General features: G+C 44.1%; 1 protein-coding gene across 9 annotated transcripts in view; it reads right to left on the reverse strand.

The window, feature by feature from the left end:
- Window positions 1-910: 910 nt before the first annotated feature.
- Window positions 911-22,852, reverse strand: part of NBR1 (NBR1 autophagy cargo receptor) — a 30,108-nt gene continuing 8,166 nt past the window's right edge. For 5 of the 9 annotated variants that reach the window (XM_065577583.1, XM_065577580.1, XM_065577582.1 and 2 more), the window contains 17 exons: window positions 22,468-22,686; window positions 21,633-21,707; window positions 20,240-20,457; window positions 18,903-19,067; window positions 18,090-18,296; window positions 16,273-16,432; window positions 15,444-15,731; window positions 14,648-14,800; window positions 14,024-14,099; window positions 13,350-13,460; window positions 12,482-12,643; window positions 12,221-12,355; window positions 9,107-9,470; window positions 8,737-8,831; window positions 7,682-7,763; window positions 6,719-6,824; window positions 911-3,825 (listed from right to left, as the gene is read on the reverse strand). In XM_065577583.1, the coding sequence (XP_065433655.1) occupies window positions 3,649-3,825; window positions 6,719-6,824; window positions 7,682-7,763; window positions 8,737-8,831; window positions 9,107-9,470; window positions 12,221-12,355; window positions 12,482-12,643; window positions 13,350-13,460; window positions 14,024-14,099; window positions 14,648-14,800; window positions 15,444-15,731; window positions 16,273-16,432; window positions 18,090-18,296; window positions 18,903-19,067; window positions 20,240-20,457; window positions 21,633-21,707; window positions 22,468-22,686 (2,793 nt within the window). In that variant the 3' untranslated portion in view covers window positions 911-3,648. The remainder of the gene's footprint in view (window positions 3,826-6,718; window positions 6,825-7,681; window positions 7,764-8,736; window positions 8,832-9,106; window positions 9,471-12,220; window positions 12,356-12,481; window positions 12,644-13,349; window positions 13,461-14,023; window positions 14,100-14,647; window positions 14,801-15,443; window positions 15,732-16,272; window positions 16,433-18,089; window positions 18,297-18,902; window positions 19,068-20,239; window positions 20,458-21,632; window positions 21,708-22,467; window positions 22,687-22,852) is intronic. The other 4 variants (XM_065577581.1, XM_065577588.1, XM_065577585.1 and 1 more) reach the window with 3 other exon arrangements.

Here is a 22,852-nt window from a genome sequence, read left to right on the forward strand (position 1 = left end):
CTGCCAACGCTACAAAAGGATGATAGAGTAGATCAGCACATTTGGGTCCATTATGTGATAATGTAATCCAGCAGGCACAGCTACGGTTATGCTATGGCCACAATCACATTTCATTATTTTGGTGTTTAACATTGTCTACACAGGACTTTTAATCCCCTGCTGTAGCTCCCTCACTACTGCTGTAGAGAACGGCTGAGTACCTAGGATTAGATAAAGGTGTCCTGTTTATACCACTCTTATTCTCCAGCACTGCCTCCAGCTATGGAATTGCAGAGGGTTGTACAACAGTGGGAAGTTTTAGGCTGTGTCATAGCCTATGTGTCACTGTTCGTACTTGGTTGGCTCAGGGCCTCAGCACGCCTTTGGACACTGGTTGCAGCTCAACAGAACTATGATAAAAGTCAAGGAGCAGCAGTTTCTACCAGAACAATAGTAACAGAATGAGGAAATGAACCAAGATGTTCACTTATATCACAGCTGGGAGTAAGAAGTTTGGCACAGACTACATCTGCAGAGTCATAATGCTCAGCAGCTCTGTAGAAACATTAGTTAAGTGACCTCACCCTCTTTATTAACCCTTGCTGTATTTCTCCCCTTATCCGTCAAAGGGATCGCACAAGGGCCCTCACCAAAGCTGTGCCAAAACTGGAATTGTTCAGATGCTTTGTTTCCTGCTCTCAACCCTGCTATCTAACGTAAATGAACTTTTTTCTTGATAAGTAATCTGCATAGTGGCATATCAATCACTAGTTAAGTGAAAGAAAAAAAAAAAAAAAAAAAAGACAAGGTATCCTACCAGTTCATAATATTAAAACGGTACTTGTCACCCCCATGGTATCACTGCAAGGCTACCAAGTGCACTTTAAGAGTTTGATGAACAACAAATAGTTAAGAATTTTATTATAAGGTCTGAGGCAAAGATTTTTTTTTTTTTATTTTTTTTTTACATCACATTTGAAGACTTTAAAGTGCTTATTCTAAATAATATACAAAGACCTTACCTGCACTATGGAATATATTATAAATTATATCATGCATCCATTAACAAAATATACAAAGCCAACAGAAATATATCTTAAGTCCAAGCATACATTATCTAAAACGATCAGGATACAGGAGAATGGCTTAGAGTTATAACAGTAAAACTAACCCAAGCATTATGGAGGGGGAAACTAAAGAGAATAGGTCTTGCAAACTTGAAAAGGTTTCAATCTCAAATGAAGTGAGTTACTTGCAAATCTTTCAGTGTTTAACAATTACTTAAAGTAGCTCAAATGGAAAGTTGTTTAAAAAGGAACCAAAAAAAAATAATAAAAAACCAAAAACCACCCACTCTCAGTATGAAGGTATGTATTAAGAGCAAAAAGTTTTTCTTGTTGAACAATCCATTTCAAAGTAAGATGCTTACCAGCAACTGAACTTCATCCTCACCATTTCATTCTCTGTAAGCTTGAGCTACAACACTACACATACAGTTTGCACACATACTGTAGGCAGTAGCATAGCTGGGGGGGGAGCGGGGCAGCGGCCGCTCCCCCCACTGAGCATCTTGACGCCTTTTTAATTTTTACTCACCCGGCAGCGCTTTGGCGGCATGCCCTCACTCACTCCAGGTGTCTTCGGCGGCACTGAAGGAAATGCCGCCAAAGACCCACGGAGCGAGTGAAGGTCCCGCCACCGAAGACCCGGAGCGCCGCCGGGTGAGTAAAAGCACCGTCCCGTCAATAAAAGCACAGCAGCGGGTGGCGCCTTCTTTTTTGATGCTCCACCTGTTCCCTCCACCTGGCTACGCCACTGACTGTAGGTGATGGAAAAGTATTAAAACTGCAGTTTTATCAAGTGAGGAATTATCTAGAATTGGTCCACAGCAGATAGAAATGTACTGGGGAAAAACACACTGCAAAATAGTCTCACTGTATTTCAAAATAAATGTTTAACAATTTGTTATCTTGCATCTTCTATAAAAATAGGTTTTAAACAACAAAATTGTATCTGATACATATTTTCTTTTAATACTTTATTTAATAGACTAATTTATATTTGTATGGCTAATGATTATTATATAGTCAATCACAATACTGATACTGCTTTGGACTCTTTAGCCACATCCTGTCAAAATATTAACACCTTAAATAGAAGCAGCAGAGATCAGAATTTAATATGTTTTCAATACTGTCAATGGTCTGAGTTTTGCTGTAGCAAGGAAAAAAATTCACTTAAACCATGACAGATTCAAAATAAGAATGTAGTCAACACTGCGGTCAAATCCAGATGGCTGGGTTCCAAGTTACAAAGTACTGGCACACTACTGCACAGCAGTGGATACTGATGGTTTCTTGTCATTCCCAAGAATCAAACCCTAGCCCTGACAGGTTTCAAGGGGAATTATTTTCTCAGGTTTTCATCTTTCTCAAATACTGCACATAAGCCGCAATGGCATTGTATCATACAGTACAACTGAATACAATATACTGTAATTGTTACACAGTATAACCTGATTCATCAAGAGACTGGGTAGTTAATGCTGCTGGAGTTAATGCTTTTTTTAAAACCAGAAGTAAACCAAATCCTACCTCTTACTCCCACTCACATTCCCAAACATAACTAGAATTCACACCCCCACATAGGCCTGACCTATCACATTCTTCAGTTCTTTGTCACTAAAACAGAAGGTTTGCACTGCAGTGATTTGGAAAAAGTAAGTGTCAAACCTTCATCCTTTGCAAAAGGTCCCTAAGGATTCATAGGTGGACTTTTTCCTACAGTTCTATTCCCCTTTTAGGAAAATATCTTATGTAGGCTATGTGACTTTTTGTTTCTTTGCTGAAGAAATACATTTTGTACTATTCACCATTACAGATACTGTTCAGAAGCTGCTGGTGAATTAATTCTCATGCTTCATTCTATCTACAATGAAATTAAACAATGAAATTCCTGACCTTCATTAAGTACATTTAAATTAACATTGGTTATACTTTCAGTATTTTAAAATAAATTTGAATCATGGGTTTTTTTAGGTGTCTTTCATGTGAGAACCCCACCCTTTCTTTTCTTTTCTTCTTTCTTTTTTTTTTTAAAAGAGTGCTTAGGATGTATTTTTAATCTATTAATACTTCTATCATGCATTAGAAATGTTGATTACTTAAAAAAAAAATCTCAGCAGAAGTGGCAACCTGCTAGCTGTGTGCAGATCTTGAAGATTAGGTGAGACTACATTTCACAGCAGTGTCTGGCCCCTCTTCCCAATGTTTGTTCATGCTGAGGTCAGCAAAACAAAATCTCCCAACTGCCTAAAAACAACTTACACAGTAAAAGAGGAAGTTGTCACTTGTGTTGGAGAAGTTTAAAATAATTCTACTGATCTCCTAGATACAAGAGCTTTAGTATCAAATCAGATTTAAAAGTTATTCAACTATCTATCCAGTGTCTAAAGCAAAGTTAAAATTCGGGTCTTTGATTCATAAAATTCTGAGACGCGGGTGGTGTGTTTGAGATTTCAGCGAAGGAACAAATCAAGAATTCAAGAAAACGGGAAATGAAGTGCTTCTATCCCCCAACCCCAAACCGAAGGAAGCCTGGGAGTAGTCTGCGGCTGTGGTGTTTAATAACAGTCTGGTCACACACGGGCGCTTCGGCTACCAGGAGAAGTCAATATCTGCTGCTGTACCAGTCGTTGTTATTGATCTGAAGCAATTCGGTAACTACTTGCACTACGTTATAGTTGTGTTTCTTCAGCAGTCTCAGGTTTAACTGCCTGTCACAGAATCCCATCTCACACAGATTGGCTAGGAGAGTGGCCGTCTGCTCTTCTGTAGTTGTAGGCTGCTTAAAGAAAAGAGAACCCTTTAAATTCAAAGATGGATTCAAGTGTCGACTCATGTTCCAAATGAATCAAGGTTACCATGTCCTACCCTACTGAAGTCAACAGGAGGATCACCCCTCAAGCTATGCTCTTTGGGGCAGGGACCAGCTACAGCCACCCTTTATACGTGGTTGTACATTTCATTACCCTACATACAAAAATTGTGTATGAAGAGCAATCAGAAAGGGGTAGAACTGAAGTCATGTTGGGGAACCTGAAGTGTGTGCCAGCACTATGGCTAGCACTAAGCATTTCACAAAAAGCACCAACTGTCCTCGTTTACAGAACATTTTAGAAAAATCAGTGATCTCTACCCAGAAACACCTGGTTTATTTGATTTTAATGATATGATATCAGCATGTGTTTAGAAATCAATGCCAGTTACTTGCTGGAGAAAACCCAGAATGATCCTAGGACCGTGAGCAAATCATTATTTTAATGAGTAACTTGGTTATTTCCATGAGTAACTGAAGAACCATTATATGCTCACTGGCCAGAAGATGGACTAGATGGAAAAAAGACCTCAATGGGGATGTCTATGCTGCAGTTAAAAACCCTGGGCTGACCCATGCCAGCTGACTCGGGCTGACGGGGCTCAGGGTAACAGGCTGTTTAACTGCAGTGTAGACATTCAGCCTCGGGCTGGAGACCGGGTTCTAGGACCCTGCGAGGTGTGAGGATCCCATAGTTCAGGCTGCAGCCCAAGCCCAAATGTTTACAACGCAATTAAATCGTCCCAGGAGCTCTGCGAGCCTGAGTCAGCAGGTACAGGCCGGCCGCAGGGGTCTAACGGTAGTAGAGGCACACCCTAAGACGGGTCGGCAACCTTTCAGAAGTGCTGTGCTGAGTCTTCATTTATTTACTTGAACTTAAGGTTTCCAGTGCCGGTAATACGTTTTAACGTTTTTTAGAAGGTCTCTCTCTATAAGTCTATATATTATATAACTAAACTATTGTTGTATGTAAAGTAAACAAGGTTTTCAAAATATTTAAGAAGCTTCATTTAAAATTAAATTAAAATGATGATCTTGCGCCACCAGCCTGCTCAGCTCGCTGCGAGCCTGGCGTTCTGTTCACCTAGGCCGGCCGCGGGCTGAGTGGGGCCTGACCTCTGAAGCCCCCACACCCCCAGAACGGTGGGTGTGGGGGGCTTCAGAGGTCAGGGCAGAGGGCTGGAGGGGTGTGGGGGGGTGCAGGGCAGAAGGCTGGGGGTGTGAGGGGGTGCAGGGGTCAGGGCAGAGGGCTGGGGGTGTGCAGGGCAGAAGGCTGGGGGCGTGGGGGGCTTCAGAGTTCAGGGCAGAGGGCTGGGGGTGTGCAGGGCAGAAGGCTGGGGGTGGGGTGGGTCAGGGCAGAGGGCTGGGTGTTGGGGGGGAGGGCAGAGGGCTGGGGTGTGTGTGTGTGGAGGTGCAGGGCAGAAGTCTGGGTGTGGGAAGGGGTTCAGGGCAGAGGGCTGGGGTGCTCGGCTCGTGGGGGTGCTCCCAGCCCCCGGTCCTCTGCCCTGAGCGGCTCATGGCAGGGGGCTGGAAGGGATATGTCCTGTTCCACCCCCTTCCCCAAGGCCCATCCCTACCTCTTCTCTGCCTCCTTTACCCAGGTCCAGATTTAGCAAGGGGCCGCAGGGCTGCTGCACGCCGGCTGGAGCTCCGGCCAGGAGAGCAGGGCTGCGGGGCTTTTGCAGAGCAGCAAGCATGCTGCCACTCCTCCCCCCTCCCTTTGCAAGGGCTGGCACAGGGAAGGAGAGGAGGAGGGGCAGGAAAGCAGGCTGCACCATGGCTAGGGGAAGAAGCGGGGGTGGGGAGGGGGGGGGGGGAGGAAGTTGGCTGCTGCAGGAAGAAGCTTCTGCCTCCTGCCCCAGCAGGGGAGAGCGGTGGGCGGGGGGGCTGAGTGCAGCCGCGTGCCATTCAAAATCGGAACACGTGCCGTAGGTTGCTGACCCCTGCCCTAAGAGGTCTCTCCCATCTGCAACTTTTATGGTTCCATGCTGTCAGGAAAAACAGTGCAAAGAGACTTAGAATAGGGAGGTAACTCAGTTCCTAGCCATACTGGAATATACAAAGCCTTAAACAGCTGCTGAGATTTATTAGTGGTGGAAATAACGGTGAGATGATTAGCCAATCCCAAAAGGCATACACAACCAAGCAACAGATGACTTATTACACTAGATAAAACAAGGGCCTGCAGACACTCTAAAGAAGTCATGGGCTGAATGGGACACAGGTGATTCACTGAAGGGCAACTGATTTTTCTGGGCTGAGTGGTTGAAACAATTCTCCTTGCAATTGGCTGAAAGTTACATTACACTGGAATATTAGGACATCAGCTGTCCAATCGCATCGCTATCTTATACAAGTCACTCTCTCCAATAACTCCAATGACTCCACTCAGTCAACAACACATAACTGTAAATCTTTCCTGGCAAAGGAAATGGCATAAATCTCATTTTTGCATCTTAAACTGCAGAATAGAAATAAACCTTCAAGACACTGGAGTCAATGTGATAACCATACAGAGCTCAGCTCTGACAGTTCAGCCCCCTTTGGACATGATCCAACTTTTCAGATTTAGTTGGTATTCAGCCAGTTATTGCTTTGTATGAACTGCTAGGATTACCAATGCCCCCCAATTAACCATCTGGTGTTTGGCTTTCCTGAAGTACTCAGGGAAGCTGTGCTTGAGTCTGCAGTTGAAACAGTTACTGCCAAACCTGTTTAATATTTTACTGTTCCAAGAGTAAAAGGACAGGAGTTTTACCCCATACAGGGTAACAAACTCCCGTAATTAACATTTTTAATGCCAGGTTAAAGTTCTAAACAAACCCCTCCCACACAGTGCGTCAGAAACGAGAGATGCACTGACCTGTTCTGCAATGGCCTGTCCAGCAAACAGTGCTTTGTAGGCAGAGGCAGCAACAGACAACGCTCCTTTAACCAGCCCTCCTGCAATGCTGCTTCCTGGGGGGTGTCTGTGGAGAAGTGTGAGGTTATCTGGAGTCAGTAAAGGCAAAGTGTGTGTTTCACTTCCGGTATCTCCCTCTTACAGAACCTATTGAGATTTAAGTCTCATTGGGAAAAATGGGGTATTATCCAAAGGAATCATTCAGAGGCTATTTGTGGAGGTCGGTCCATTTCTTTCAAGACACCTTATCAACATGTTTTATGAAAGTATAGAAAGAGCACATTCAAGACACACTCAACAGCTATCTACAGTGGAACTATTATTTGCTTGCCCACAGAGATCTACAGGGTTGTATGGGGGTATCTAGCAGCATACTGTGTTGCCTGCCAAATACCTCTCTCAGAACAATCCTAACATCCAGATTTGCCATTACCATTTCTGGTCTCTGTTGGTCCCATCTACTTAACCAGATATTGTGCCTGGTCTCTTGACCCTTTTCTGTTTAGATTACTATGCTGTACATCCAACTCAGAACATCTTTATAAGTTGGTTGCATTCTCACTGTGTCTTTAGTTTAATTTTTTCCCAAGAATCTGAAAGACCTGGAGGCAACAAACCAGATTTTCAGAAGGACTCCGCTCCAACAGAAGCATGCAAGTCAAGGGCCAGATTTTCAAAGTGCTCATCAACTTTAGCCCCTTCATTTAGGTGCATAAATCAGAGCAGAGCTCTTTTAAAGATCTGGCTCCATTGAAATCAGTAATTGAATCTCTGAAATCTTGAATTGAACGTTGCTAAGACAGGCTCCCCCCATCTCCACAGCCTACAAAGAGAAACTATGCCCTTAATTGCTTCTCTTAGTTCAAAGAGATGCGAAGCCAAGATGCATCAATTCTGAAGTGATAACTGATTGGTTTCAATTACCTTGTGTATTCTGGGCACTTCAATTTATTATTATTTACAATTCTTGAAGGTCTTGGTCCAGGAAAGTCTTCATATCTGGGCTCTAGAAATAAATCAAAACAAGTGAGCAGGTGCAGTCAACAAGCATAGCAGACAGCTGTGGTTTGCGTATGCGAACTGAAGTGAGTAGTGAGGTTCCCACAGGCCACAAGAAACTATGTTTAACACAGACATCACAAGCTTGTAGGCAGCCAGTTCACCATACTCTAAGCTGGGTGCTGCAGCTATCCAGTGTTTGGGGATCATGGGATAAGAAGAGAGGGAAATTACAGGGGTACTTATCTTTCACCACCACTGCCCCTTTTCCCCTGCACCCTCTAATAAATAAATAAATAAATAAATAATAATAATAAATTGAGATATCCCATCTCCTAGAACTGGAAGGGACCTTGAAAGGTCATCATGTCCAGCCCCCTGCCTTCACTAGCAGGACCAAGTACTGATTTTGCCCCAGATCCCTAAGTGGCCCCCTCAAGGATTGAACTCACAACCCTGGGTTTAGCAGGCCAATGGACAAACCACTGAGCTAACCCTCTGCATTCAGAAAACACCACAGACAGACTGATTTCCACGGGGCCTTTTGTGGGATGCCTAGGAGTCCCACCTCTGCCTCAGCAGATCTGTCTTTGCCAGAAAATGGGGTCAAAATTAGTTAGCACATCTCCAAATCCCTCTCTTCAGGCACACTCCTACCCAAACAAGAAGATAACCATTGCTGGTTGGATAAATTGAAAAGTCGAAAGGGATCATTTGTGTATAAAAGAATCATTCTGACTGTATGCTGTACTACTTTACCCCCAAAGAATTTATAGTATAAAAGACAACCATACAAAGAGCGTGGGGAGAAACTGCATCTTCCTTTGCCTCTATGGCAACTAGCAGATTTTAGACACTACTTTAATAGAAATAATATGCTGCAGAACCCAACAAACAGGTGACAACGAGGAGCGCATGTAGTTAACAGTGTATGTTACGAAGCAGCCGCCTATGGAATTTATAATATAGGCTGCAGGTACCTTCTCTTATTTGATCAGGAACAGTGGACGGTATTTCCTCTGTAAATGGCAAATTTGGTTTTTGGAGACTATGACTCTGAAGAAAAGAGGGGTTCCTGCAAAAAAAAAGTTATATATAAAAACCATGTAGAAAGATATAGAAGCCAAAACCGCAAACCTCAGTTCTGGAGTCAGTACAGGCTGTACAGAAGATTCTTCCTTAAACGGTACAGCAGGATCTGAGACATTCACACTTGCATATACTTTTCAAACAGCACAAATGTAACTTTTTCAGTTTGCACACAGGACTCAGGCTCAGTGCCCCATAGACATAGAATTTCTATCTTTAGCATTTTTGTTCTTGACACAGAAGCACCCACACCCTCCATACCTTTGTGGCTGGGGTAAGGTGCTGACGATCTCTGGGGTCAACGGTACTGCATCCAATGTCTGTGAAGTTGTTAAGATATCGTTGATATTATGGACCTGAGGCTGGCTCTCTCCTTCTGGGATCACCATCTCCATTTCAGTGTCTATCACTCTTTCCAAACTGGGCTGAGAGAGGGCAGAGCTATACATAGACTCTCCCAGTGGACGGCTGGTATCGAAGCACTCAGGGAGAATAATGATATAATCCTCTGAAGAAGCAGAGGACATTTGGCTTTGAACTTCATCTTTAACATCCTCCTCCTCTTCATACTCTGCGTCACTAGGCTCCCCACTGAGATTTGCTCCGTCAGACACTGCAAGTTTCTCTAACAGAAGAAAAAGAATGGTGTACTAGAATTTTGCCATTAAGACCAGCTTGGCAACAAAGGCACCATTTGCCTACAAACACAAGACCAGAGCTCAGAAAAAAACTGCAGGACCTTTGGTACCAAGGCTGGCCAGGTTTTTTTCTGTGTGCATGTGGTGATGGTGTGGGCTTTCAACTGGCTGGGAAGCAGACCTTGTCTAAATGACCTTTGGCATGAGATTAGTGGGGTTGCACTTTGTCTTTGCTACTACCTGGCCTTCCGGCTGTAGATCAGGTTGTTTACCCAGTGCTCACACAGGGGCAGAGGGGCGAAGAACTGCACTATGCCTGGGTACTTTAAGTTAGAAAGGCACTGTGATACTGCATCCCATATTCCTCACAGTGATATTATAATAATATGATTATGGCCTAATTATGATGCATTTTGTACAAGATGGGCCATGTGAAGGGTCATTGGAAAAATTATGATTTGCTGAATATGATTATCCTATTTGTATGCATGTTTCATTTTTGTATCTAAAGTTATGAATATTGACTAAGTATCTGTATTTCAAATGTGCTTACTCTGGGTGACACCCACAACTAGCCTTCCAGGTACAACAATGAAGAAGCCAGACAGTGCTGATGGCCCATCAGCAAAGACAATGGACCCTGAAAGAACTTAACCTTCCTGTAAACGTTCCAGACAGTCTATAAGTAATGACAGGTTTCAAAGTAGCAGCCGTGTGAGTCTGTATCCGCAAAAAGAACAGGAGTACTCGCGGCACCTTAGAGACTAACACATTTATTTGAGCATAACTTGTAGCCCATGAAAGCTTATGCTCAAATAAATGTGTTAGTCTCTAAGGTGCCACAAGTACTCTTGTTCTATAAGTAATGGCTCCTATGACTCAGCAAGGCCATGTGACCAGGCCACATGACTCTGGACTTCCATCTTGGGAGGTCTGTATTTTTCCACAAACTGGTCTAGGAACCAAGTTTAAAACAAAGGGTTCCTGCCACATGCTAGAGCAATATAAGGCAGACAGTGACATCCTCGCTTGTTCTTTACTCCCCACACAAGAGGATTCCTGGAAACACCTGAGGAACCAAGACTGAACTGGGGGAAGTGCTGGACCCAGGCTAAAGGGATTTTCTAGCCTGCGTATGAAAAACTTGGGAATTCCAAGCTGTAAAGCAAGTGCAGCTTGTGCTTTATGAATCTGAAAGCCTATTTGTACCATCACTCAGGGTGAGAAACTACTAATGCATATCCAATCTATCTAGTATGTTAAGCTTAGTTTGCGTTTTTGTTTATTTACTAGGTAATCTGCTTTGATCTGTTTGCTATCACTTATAATCTATCTTTTGTAGTTAATAAATTTGTTTTTGCTTTATCTAAACCAGTGAGTTTGAATGAAGTGCTTGGAAATCTTAGCTCAAGGGGCAAAGGCTGTTGCATTTCCCCTTCACATTGACTGGGAGGCGAACTGGATAATAAATTCATACGGGTCAGGGTTTTGACCAGGGCAGGATGGTACAACTCTGGGGTCCTACACTGAGAAGCGGGTGGTTATTTTGGCTGTCGCCTCTCTATTGCATGTAACTGCAGCTGGGTGTGTCCCTGCCTGTGTGATTGCTGGTGGAGGTGTAGGACCGGGAGCAGGTCTGCAACTTGTCACAGCAGCATAGTGTGAGAGGAGCCCAGGCTGGTGAGTCAGAGCGCTCAGTGGTACCCCAGTTCCAGGTGGCACCCCGGGGAGAACCCGTCACAGGCACCTCCAGAAGTGACCAGGTAGCTGAAACCTCACAACCACACAGATCAATTGGGCTTGCAACTCACCTCCTTAGGGACTGAGTACAGATCTCCAGAGTGCATCCTAGCCCGTGGAAAAAGTGAGGGGATGTGAGAAAGGGACAGGCCATATTATTAAGTGAATGCAAAATGCAACATGCACACTAATTACAGTGAGGACTTAGAAATTTGAGCCTGATTTTCAGTCTTTGGCGAGGCATGCACCTATACACAGATTACCAACTATCAACACAAAGCAAGAAGTGCTCCCATCTAGTTGTGCACACTGGGGCCATGTCTACACTTACAAGCTTACAGCTGCGCCGCTGTAAGAGCGCTTATGTAGCTGTGTTATGTCGACGGGAAAGAGCTCTGCTGTCAACATAATAAAACCAGCTCAATGAGTGGCGATAGCTAAGTTGGCGGGAGAGCGTCTCCTGCTGACATAGCACTGTACACACGAGTGCTTCTGTCAGTGTAACTTAGTGTGTTTTTTTTCACACCTCGGAGTGACAAAAGTTTTTCCGACATAAATGCTAGCGTAGATATGGCCTAACGTGGACTCATGCTGAAAACCAGGCCCTTCGCCTAGTGTTATAACAGACACCTACCCAACTAGAATTCCCCTTTCAAGTTTTCATTAGCCTGCTATAGTTTAATTCCATTTTGCAGAAGAAAACTGTTTCAAGTGCTGCTCCGTTAGAGTACAGACACAGATTTTCTAATGCAACATGACTCCCTTCCACAGACTTCTTCTTGTACTTCAGAGTTTATCACGGGATCCATTACAGCCTCAGAGTCAGGCATTCAAACACACAGTTGACCCCACTGATTGTTTTTTTGTTTTGTTTTTTAAAGGCAGTTCTAAATCAAAACAAGAATTATTTTGAGAGAAGTCCTATCCTGTGTTAAGGAGGAGGTCAGATTAGATTATTACAGTGGTCCATTCCGGACTCAGAATCCATTTCACTTACCAAACCTATTTTCTTCTGTCTGTTGGCTCTTTGACCCCATTTCCTTGGGTTTGGAAGCGGAATTACTTTTTGTCCTACTAGCCTCTTCACTTTTTACACTGTAACTGAAGGTGTCTTGTAGTGTTTGCAGGGAGCCTAATAGAAGAAACAGGAAGAACAGTTAAAATGCTGTACCCACCTTCAGGGGAGGCAATTTATTACCAAGGTTCAGCTGCACAAAATTAAATAAAGCCTCAGAATTCAGCTGAGGGGAGCACTCACTCTGCAGTGATTTCTTCCTTTGAGGGGGTTTGTGGTCAGGTGCAGCATCCAGGGTGAGGGAGCGTATGACTGTTTCACATACAAACTGAGTCCCACTCATGTCTTCTTCCCCTTCTTCCAAGTTCACTGGATGTTCAGCCTTCACTTTCACCATGTGAGCATCTGCAGGACAGCAGGCTTCAATTAGCTCTTTGCAAGTGAAGTACTCCAGGTTATTTTAGTACAGCTAGAGGAATGTATCACATGGACTGCGTGAAAGGCAGCCTGACCAGGGCAGAGGCTAGCACAAGAAAACCTCTAGGTTTTCAAATGTGATTACTTCTTTGAAACAGATGCATTCCAGAGTTCACTTCCTTTAAGTTAAATATAAGTGAGTAGAATCTTGAGAAAAGCGTGGACCAAAGAGACTGCAGTGTCGGAGCATAACTCAATGCACAACTGCAAGGGGGAGTTCTGGATCAATTCTGGGGATTTTCTAACTGCTGTTTCTCACTGGATCTAAAATCCACGTGAATCCTGCAATCAGAGTGGATCAGCCAATGGTAGATTATGAGCCAGGCATTCTCATTTGTGCCTCCTTAAAAAGGGTTAACAGGAGTAAACATTTGTTTAAGTCACTAAAGTAGTTTGGACTCAGACTCAGTGAGCAGAAATGCTGAATAAGGAGGAACCATTTTCGCTGCATTTCAGGCTACAGAGGAAATTTAAGGCAATAAAAAGGTTGCAACAAATGCAGCTGGAAATACACACGGCTGCATTTGGTGGTGGCAGCAGGTAGGGTTCCTGGTTCCCACTTACAGATCTTAAGCTGCTAGCAACCTAGAGAAAATGGGAAATGTTCCTGGGGACTCCAAGGGTGACTGCTTACCAGGTACTGGTTTAAATCCACTCCCCTCATTCTCCTCCTCTATCTGACCCAAACCAGGCTTCTCTATCAGAGGACTATCATGTGGCAGAGGAGACATGCATGGAGTCATGTCTGGAAAATAAAGACAAAAAAAAGTTTATTTGCATTACAGGAGAAGACTTCCGGCTAAACAAAAGGCAACCTTTCAAGCAATTAGCCATTTTTAGGTTTAGCACCCCCCTCAGGTTACTTGCTGCAAGGTTGATGGGGACCGTGGGTGTCACGAACAAGCACCTCAAACAGGCTGATCTATGATGCTCCATTGACACTGGCTGGGTGGGTGGACAGAAGTGCAGCCTCCCTTGAGGTCCATCACCTTGTTCATGGTGATGTGAGTGAGAAAGGGAGTCAAGAATGAACGCACAAGGGACCCTCAAAATTCCCCTTGGGCCAGAGCAAGGGGAATTCTGAGTGAAGGGCAGAGAAGACGCTGAGCTTGTAAGAGCTCATTACTCTACCTCTGTGTCTCAAGAGGCAAAGTCTCGCATGCAGAGGGCCAAATTGCTTCTCCAGCATCACAGTCCATGGAGACCCAAAGGGAGAATCAGCTGTCTGCGTGACCACAGTCATACGCCTCTATTGTAGGCCTCCTGGAATGGGAGATGCTGTGCACCAGAATTTAAGAAGTTCCTTACCAACAGGAGTGTTGTGTGGCACTCGCTCCAGTTCTTGCACAATGTTAATATCCAGCAGCTCGAAGGACAGCAAATCCTACAGGAGGAAACCCCAGATCATTTCCATTACTGCGCCCTGCACTGCACCCTCCCACAGAACCTAGCAGCACCACATTTATTATAAATAAATCTACTCCACTTCTCCAGGGCCCTCAGAATTTCAGGCAGACCGCAGCTCTCTAGTAGGACTCCTATGTCCAATGCAGAAGAATAGCTATGTTTTTAAAATCAGTGAATGGCCAGAAAGAGGGAGACTATACAGTGGGAGCAATGCACATACAAATGCCCTTTATTAGAGGCAAAGGAGGGAAGGTGCCCATATAACTCAGTGTGGAATAGGTTCTACTGGGGCAACAAGATGGGTGGCATACCTATTGTAGTGGCAACAAGTTCCCACTACTGGTTGCTCCAAGGAAATAGTAGTTTTATTGAATCAAGAAAGCTGTGGCCTGTATTTTCCTGAACCCAAAACAGCTCACAGTTCAAGAAGACAGAGGCAACTAACCCCTGTGAATATCTATGCACTTTACTAAAACCAGGGCACAAAATCTTCTTTCTTCCTTTGCCTTTAATTTGGTATTTTACCTGCGCAGTAAGGAGATCAACTGATGGGATGTAAAACTCTCTCTCATTGGGGATATTTTTAATCTTCAGAGGGATGGCTGGCACTGGCAAGTCTGTCTGCTCCATCCCCTCACCAGCCTGCTGCCCTTCTGCTTCTGATTTTGAAGAAACCGCCTGCAGAAAACCAAGGATGGGGAGGAGATACACCCCAGAGGCACCTTAGATTAACATCTTCTGATGTTTGCAGGAGGCTCAAAAATATAGTTATATAAAATATGAAGCCAGAATGTTATGCAGAAAGACGGTATGAATATGAAAAAAGCCTCATTCCACCTACTTGGAGCATTATAGACAAGTGCAAATATCGTAAGAATGGTGTCTTGCAAACTTTCAGTTACAACAAAATAAAAAAAACCCAGCTGTAATACACTGCAACAATTAATTCAAGGCTCAGCAAAGCAGCAGGTAATACGGGAGGGAGGGATAGCTCAGTGGTTTGAGCATTGGCCTGCTAAACCCAGGGTTGTGAGTTCAATCCTTGAAGGGGGCTATTTGGGGATTTAGTTGGGGATTGGTCCTGCTTTGAGCAGGGGGTTGGACTAGATGATCTCCTGAGGTCTCTTTCAACCCTGATATTCTATGTCAGCAACTACTACAGCAACAAAGTTAGGCCATCTTTTTTAAACAATGGGAAACAACTGAAACAATCCCCAACACTACGGGAGGATGGACACAACTACACCACTGCACCAAATAGAAACAGACGCTAGTCTTTCTTCCATAGGCAGATTCCATCATATCAGTTTGGGATACTTGCCTCATTTCTACAGGAAGCTTTATCCTTTAGACTGAAACTAGAGGTCTTCTGATTCCTCTCCAGGCAGGCAGTGACTGGGGAAGGATCCACAACAATACTGCACCAAACTCTGGGCCCAAACTGCTCCCCCTTGTGTGACAGCCGCCAATGAGAAGCGTAGGTCCCTTCTAGAGCAGGAGCAATAAACTCGACCGAGACAATCCCCACTTGCCCTGCTGGCAGGGATGGCACCAACACGTCCTTTTTTTCAGAAGACCCCAGGGTCAGATTTCCCCACATGAATTTCAGCTGAAGGATAAAAAAAACAAAACCAACTAGTTTATTGGCACCCTAACCTCCCCCACAATCACCAGCTCTACTCGACCCTTCTAATGAACCCTTCAGACTTTCTACTTAAGTCACAGTCACGCCAAAGGCTGATAAAATATTGATGTTTCAGTTTTAATTTTGGTCTAGACTAATGAAAGAAAGAGGCTGTGGTGCTATGGTCAGATGTGTGTATGTGATAGAAGCAAAAGCGGATGTATGATAGAACGACCATGCTGTGGGACCCCTCCCGCCCTTGGCAAGTCACTAACTCAATATAGTTTCCCAAAGTTACGGCGGTAATTAACCCCTTTTTTTCAGTCCTCTGCCATCTATTCCTGAGGAGTGCAAGAAGTGTACTCTTCTATGAACAGACTAGCCAGAACCTGAGGCAGGTGTTGCTTTGACTGCAGTCAGAACCACAATCCCCGTCCGTAGCCAACACATACAAACTTTACCTCCTGGAACTTACTCAAGTGATTTACGAGTGTAAACACAGCAATAGCAAAGGGGGGGCGGGCACCTTGGTGTCTGAGCTCCACTCCACGTTGCCAGTGTTCTTCATTCGCCAGTGCTTGATAAACTTTGTCCCTGGTTGTATGTGAGTCCCATCAGGCAAATTCTCATCCACGAAGGCTGCACTCAGTGTAGGGACAACGGTTGGGCAGGGCTGGACAGGACTCCTGAGTACAGAACAAAGCATAGAAGCCGTTCTGAAATTGACTGAATGAAGCAGACTGACCTATTTCAGTTGTCCTCCTCGTCAGCCTGTGGAAGGCAGATCCAAAGCCCTAGCATTTTAAATAAATATCATCAACTTAAGTTTTAAAAGCCACCATTTAAGCAGTTGGTCTCCCTTTGCTTATAGGGGTCAAAATAAAACACTTTTCTGAAAACTTCCCCTAGTATAGTTACAACATTTAAAGATTTATATTAATGAAATAATTTGTTCCCAGATGGTTTACTTTCATTTGACAGGTCTTTGGCCTAGATTCAAAGCAAAGCATTTAAAACACATACTAGTATTCTGATTCAACAAAGCATTTCAGTATCTGGTCAGCCTCATCATTTCCCCGTAAGGACTCTCCGCAATAGAGGAGTTTAAATGTTCCCCACCCACCCACCGAAAACTTGGAAGGAGGCTTAGGGACAGGTCAATTTAAACACAGTTTCAGGTCCTGCACTACATTTCAAATTGGTGTCCTTTAAAAAAAAAGTGGAAATATTTCCTACTTAGCAAATAGGTAACACAACTAGATCTATTAAACTCTCCACGAGTATAAAGTAGCTCCAACTAATGTTAATTGGATTCAGACATATGTAAAGGGAAAAAAATACACCCCAATGATTTTAAGGGAATGAGAAACCAGAGATATTACATGTTTTAAATCTGTACATGCATAAAGTAGAATAATGGAAAAACTCAAGCAGACTTCTCTACATGAAAGACTCCCATCTAATGAGACAAAAGGGTGCTATCGCCTCCATGCTTACCTCAGCATGGTCTTGTGCAAAAACTGTGCACATGGAGTACAGACTAGATTCCAAAAGGAGCCAGTCAGGAAGACCATAAAAAAATGCAGTCTGTTCAACCTCAATTTATGCTGCCCTCCCTCCCTCCCTGTTACACCACCTCAAATTTAAACCCCTCACACTCTCCCAACTCACAACATGCCCAGCTTATGCTCCAGATACACCTGTTTTCAGATTTTTGGTAAGGGATAGGATTTTAACAAACAGCATCAAACCTTGCAGTCCTCACTAGGTCAAAGCTCTCATGGACTCTCACTGCCACCAGTGAGAGTCTCCAGGATTTAGCCTTTCATTATTTCATAAAATTCTACAGGACATTTTAAGCTCATTGCATCACAGGATCGAGAAATGGCACAGCAATGCACGAAGCGCTGCTCTGGCTCCCAGCATTCCTTACCTGAGGGCACTGGGCTGCAGGCTCTCTGGTTTGATAGCGGGGGAGCCCGGGAGCTCCAGCTCTGGCTCCCAGCATTGCTTACCTGAGGGCACTGGGCTGCAGGCTCTCTGGTTTGATAGCGGGGGAGCCCGGGAGCTCCAGCTCTGGCTCCCAGCATTGCTTACCTGAGGGCACTGGGCTGCAGGCTCTCTGGTTTGATAGCGGGGGAGCCCGGGAGCTCCAGCTCCGGCTCCCAGCATTGCTTACCTGAGGGCACTGGGCTGCAGGCTCTCTGGTTTGATAGCGGGGGAGCCCGGGAGCTCCAGCTCCGGCTCCCAGCATTGCTTACCTGAGGGCACTGGGCTGCAGGCTCTCTGGTTTGATAGCGGGGGAGCCCGGGAGCTCCAGCTCCGGCTCCCAGCATTGCTTACCTGAGGGCACTGGGCTGCAGGCTCTCTGGTTTGATAGCGGGGGAGCCCGTGAGCTCCAGCGCATGGACCGAGTTCCACAGGTGAATCTTCCTGTGCAGCTTGAGCTGCTTTTTGAGCTCTCGGACTTCAGCCTTGCGCTGTTTCTTCTCCGCTCGTAGTCTTTGCTTTTCTGCCTTCAGAAATCTCTTGTCCATCTGTTTCTGGAGCCTGCAAATAAAGACATCCAGCTCTGTACAACATCCACTTAGCAACCAACCTGGAGTTCAGCTTCCAACAACATAAACTCTAATTCTGCCAGGAGTGTTTCATGGAACACTAAATGAAAAACCTCAGGCTTCTATGAGCAATATCCCAGGGACAGCTTCTGAAGGGCACATTTCTCAAAGGATGGAAATCTGCGACAATGCCTGAAGAGTAGCTGGTGAAGATATTCAATGTGGCCCTGATGGAAGAGCAAACTCACGGAAGCCACATTAACATACGTGGTATCACAGGGAGATACTGAACTCGTTAGATCCTGCAGAACCCAGCTATGAGACGAGAAAGGAGAAGAAACCTCTGCCTAATGATCTCGTCCACCTTCCTGCTGAAGAGTCTAGGACAGTCTTGGATTTCATGTGGCACAGACATATGCTACTCTGCTTAGTCATCTGCTCCATATTCTGGAAATAATGCATATGCCAGTTTCCACTTCTTGCTTTCTTCTATAGCCATCATAAAAACCTAAACAAAACCCCAATTATAGGCGTTTTCAAACTACCTCCTGCAGACCAGAAGAACATTGCCATGTAACTGAGGCAGCTACGCATTTACCTAACTTGCTCCAGAGTAGCAGGGAGACGAGGAGAGAACTGCCCAACGCTGTATGTCTCAGAGACACATAGAACAGGTCTCCGCAACTTCAACAAGACATGATTAGGATCATGTGCATATGTCCCTGTCTCACATGGTTCACAGATACTGTAGGCTGGGCACACACTGCAAAAGAAGTAAAGGCAAGCAGGTTACTTAAAGGCAAATAAAGGAAGGTAGGGGTGTGTGTGTGTGTGTGTGTGTGTGTGTGTGTGTGTGTGTGTGTGTGTGTGTGTGTGTGTGTGTGTGTGTGTGTGTGTGTGTGTGTGTGTGTGTGTGTGTGTGTGAGAGAGAGAGAGAGAGAGAGAGAGAGAGAGAGAGAGAGAGAGAGAGAGAAAATCCTCATATGGCTAACACCCCCATCTCTCTAAAGACGCAATCACTGTATCGGAACCTCTGCATATTAGGCAAGATTACTTGGGTGGAGCAGGAGTCGGCTCCATCATTTGTGCAGCCACCTCTATCGGGAACATTCTTTCCAACACAACTCCTTCCAAGGCATTGAGTCATTTCCTCTTTAGTGTCACATCTTAAAACCGGCCTTCCTCAACTCATGAGTGACTGACTGCAGATTGTTTGCAACAGAGGGTAAGAAAAACTAAGCAAAATTCTCTGTAAAATATACTGCAGTACAGTGGATGATACAGTGTAGGGGACAGGACACCAAAGCTCTTAGCAGCGTCCCAGGGCTGTAAACAGATGTACTGATGAAATGAAATTAATGGAAGTATCTCAATCTCTACGCTCTGAGTGACAGAGGAAATATACATCAGATTGAACGATGTCAATTGCTACAGTTGCTATTTAGGCCATAAGAACGAAGCATTTGTTTTTACAGAAACTCAAAGGGAAGTTGCCCCTTTTTATGGGATTTGTGTTATCACACTGCACTTAAGATACCTATCAGTAAGGTCCTTATAAATGTATTAGTAATGCAGGATTCAGTGCTTTGAATTCTGGTGTGGCTATGGAGAGGAAGAGGAGAAAAAAAAAATGTGCATTAGCCTAGTAACCAGTCATGACCAACAAGAGAACTATTTACTGAAGACATCATGATCTCAGATCTAGGCCCATATGCCACTGAGAAAGTTGTCAAATCACCAAAAGCACATGGTACAGTTACTGATTATACAAGACATGCAGCAATGCACACAGGAGCATCTGAGACAAGGATCTCACACTGTGGATTCAAACTTTGGAGATTTTTCCAAGTGCCAACAATTTCTCATCCTATAATGCATAGGCATGCAACACTGATATGTCACTCTTCTAAACAACCAGATGCCATCAGACTGTACCTGCACTGGTAGCGGATCCCCACAATCCGGGCGTGGCAGTTGCTGCAGGAGATTAGCCAGTCACACTGGCTGCCTGGTGTCGACTGGGTCTCTGGAGCAGGTTGTGCTATTGTGGTGGAGCTGCTAGATGAGTCTGGGGGCTGATTATGAAGGATGAGCTTCTCACTGAGTTTTTGCTCAAGTTTCTCAACAGTTTCTTTAACTACTTGTTCCCTAAACTGAGGAAAAGAAGGTGGTCACCAATGGCACCTGCCTGGACTTTAGGTTTTGGTCCACATAGTCCCAATATTCCCAATTTTTAAGACAAAAAGTTCATTGTTAATTCCTTTTCCTCTCCTGGCAACTTCCAGACTGAAATCAGTGGAGTATCACCCCCTCAGACAGTCAGTTGGCATTTTACAAAATACCAAACTACTTATTTAATGAATCAAGTTTATAGCAGAAAAGCAAACAGAAGATTCTAAATATTGACTCTATGGCACAGCTTCCCAAGCAAATCAGGTAACTGGGAGTTAGGTAAGTCTAGTATTTTCCCTTAAACTCCAGGTTTGCGTGGACCTTTCCGGACAGCAAGCAGGCCTCCAGCCTTCATTTTTAGAGGATCCCTAAAAGTCTGAATCCTGCCTTTACTTACCAGATCCTACTTTAAATATCACTAGCTAGCGCCTTATAAATAAGGGGCTGCTTAGTTTGTGGTGCTATTATTACAGGGATCATTATGACTTGGATTAGTTCAGAAAGGTAGTAGCTGATTATTCCTGGCTAGTCATCTCTCCTGTGAGCTTGTGTATTAAGGAGCTGATCGACAACAACATCAATAACCCATGTTAACAGTCTATATGTTATACCCACTGGTCTCCAAAGAAGTGTTACCTTTAGTGGCCTAGCCTCTCTTAATTGCTCTGTTTATGTTGTGGTTCCAAGTCTTAATAAGGCCTGAGGGCTACACCTGTTGAACTGGTCAAACAGGACTTTCTAAAAGCGACACCATGTTTTATTTAATTCTTCAGGACAATGACTAGCATGAGATCCTAAGGGCTGTGTGGAATGCAACATGGATTCTACCATGAGAGTCTCCCAATGGAAAGAGTGAGAATCCCTAAACTATTCCAACCCTTGTGAAAGCTAAGATTATTTAAAATCAGATTGGACAACCCTTGTAAATGTTCAACAGGGAACAATCCAGCTTTGACAAGGGATAGAGCAGTTGTAACTTTCAATGTGGACCACATTTTAGGAACTGTAGTGGCTTCTTGATATTTAGAAGCCAAGTGCCATCTGCTTTAAGGAAACCAGATTAACCAGACCTATACTTGTAAGAAACAAAATCCTCCCCGCATCCCCCAGTGTCTCACAAACCTTTGAGAGGACAAAGATCCAAGGAAACACTTACTGATTCCAAGTAGCTAGTAAACCACTCTGGAGGCTTTTCATTGGTCCCTTCAGCTTTGTTTTGATTTAGCTTTTTCTGTAGAACCAAAAATAAATTGCAAACCTTAAATACATAATTTCCTTGTATATATCTCCAATTAATTTGGGATTACGCAGCAAAAACACCAAGTCCAAATACATACCCCCCCCCCGCCCATGAACAGCTAGGAGAGTACAGAACATATTCCCCTCAAACACCTTTCACCATAAACAGAGTTTCAGTCTCCTAGAAGAACACTGGAAGCCACATAAGCAAGCCACTGTCTGCATAGACTAAGTTTACTGAAAGTTTCCTCCATTATTAGCATTAGATGCAAAATTACACACTGAAAGCTAGAGAAAATTATTTGAGAGCAGCTAGTTTGTAGCTGAGAATTACAGAGGGAATCAAGTTTCAGAGTGGTAGCCGAATTAGTCTGTATCAGCAAAAACAAGGAGGAGTCCTTGTGGCACCTTAGAAACTAACAAATTTATTTGGGCATAAGCTTTCATGGGCTAGAACCCACTTCATTAAAGCTTTAGGAATCTAACAATCACACCTCTTATAACGTTTAAGACTCTGTCCTTGACATTAAGGATTCCTTCATCCTAATATCGGACCAAACAAGTCTCCCCTCAGTTAAAGCCAATCAACTTTACTGATTTCAGTGGGTTTGAACAGGTGCGACGGAGAGGCAAAATTTTGACTCAAACCTCCATCTTGTGTACAGGTAGATGACTACCAGCCTGCAATAATATGCTATCAAGTGAAACATTTCAGAATCATTTGTTTTGAACAATACAGTTCTGTATCCTACCTGTGCTGTGGTTTCCCTTTCAGCCGTTAAGTCCTGCCCTAAGGCCTGAGCAAGCATGGAATAGTGTGAGAGAGGTCTCTTTCCATCTTTGGGAATGGACAGTTTTTCTATCCCAGCTTTTTCACAGACTTGCGTGGAACAGGAATGCGAAGTTTCACTTGGAAGGGAGTTTACTTGATACACTTTCATTTGGAGCTGATTTCCTTGTGCAACTGCAATCTAAGTAAACAGTGCATGATACATACACTTTCCATTCTCGCCATTTCACAAGCAACAAGCAAGTTTTCCTGCAGAGACATATACTACAATGGTATGACAGAAAAGCCAAAAAAGCAAGTGACATGCCAGATTACAGTCAGCTGGTCTCTATTACCAAACAAAATCA

The sequence above is a fragment of the Chrysemys picta genome, chromosome 24 (assembly GCF_011386835.1).
Source record: "Chrysemys picta bellii isolate R12L10 chromosome 24, ASM1138683v2, whole genome shotgun sequence".
NCBI lineage: Eukaryota > Metazoa > Chordata > Testudines > Emydidae > Chrysemys > Chrysemys picta.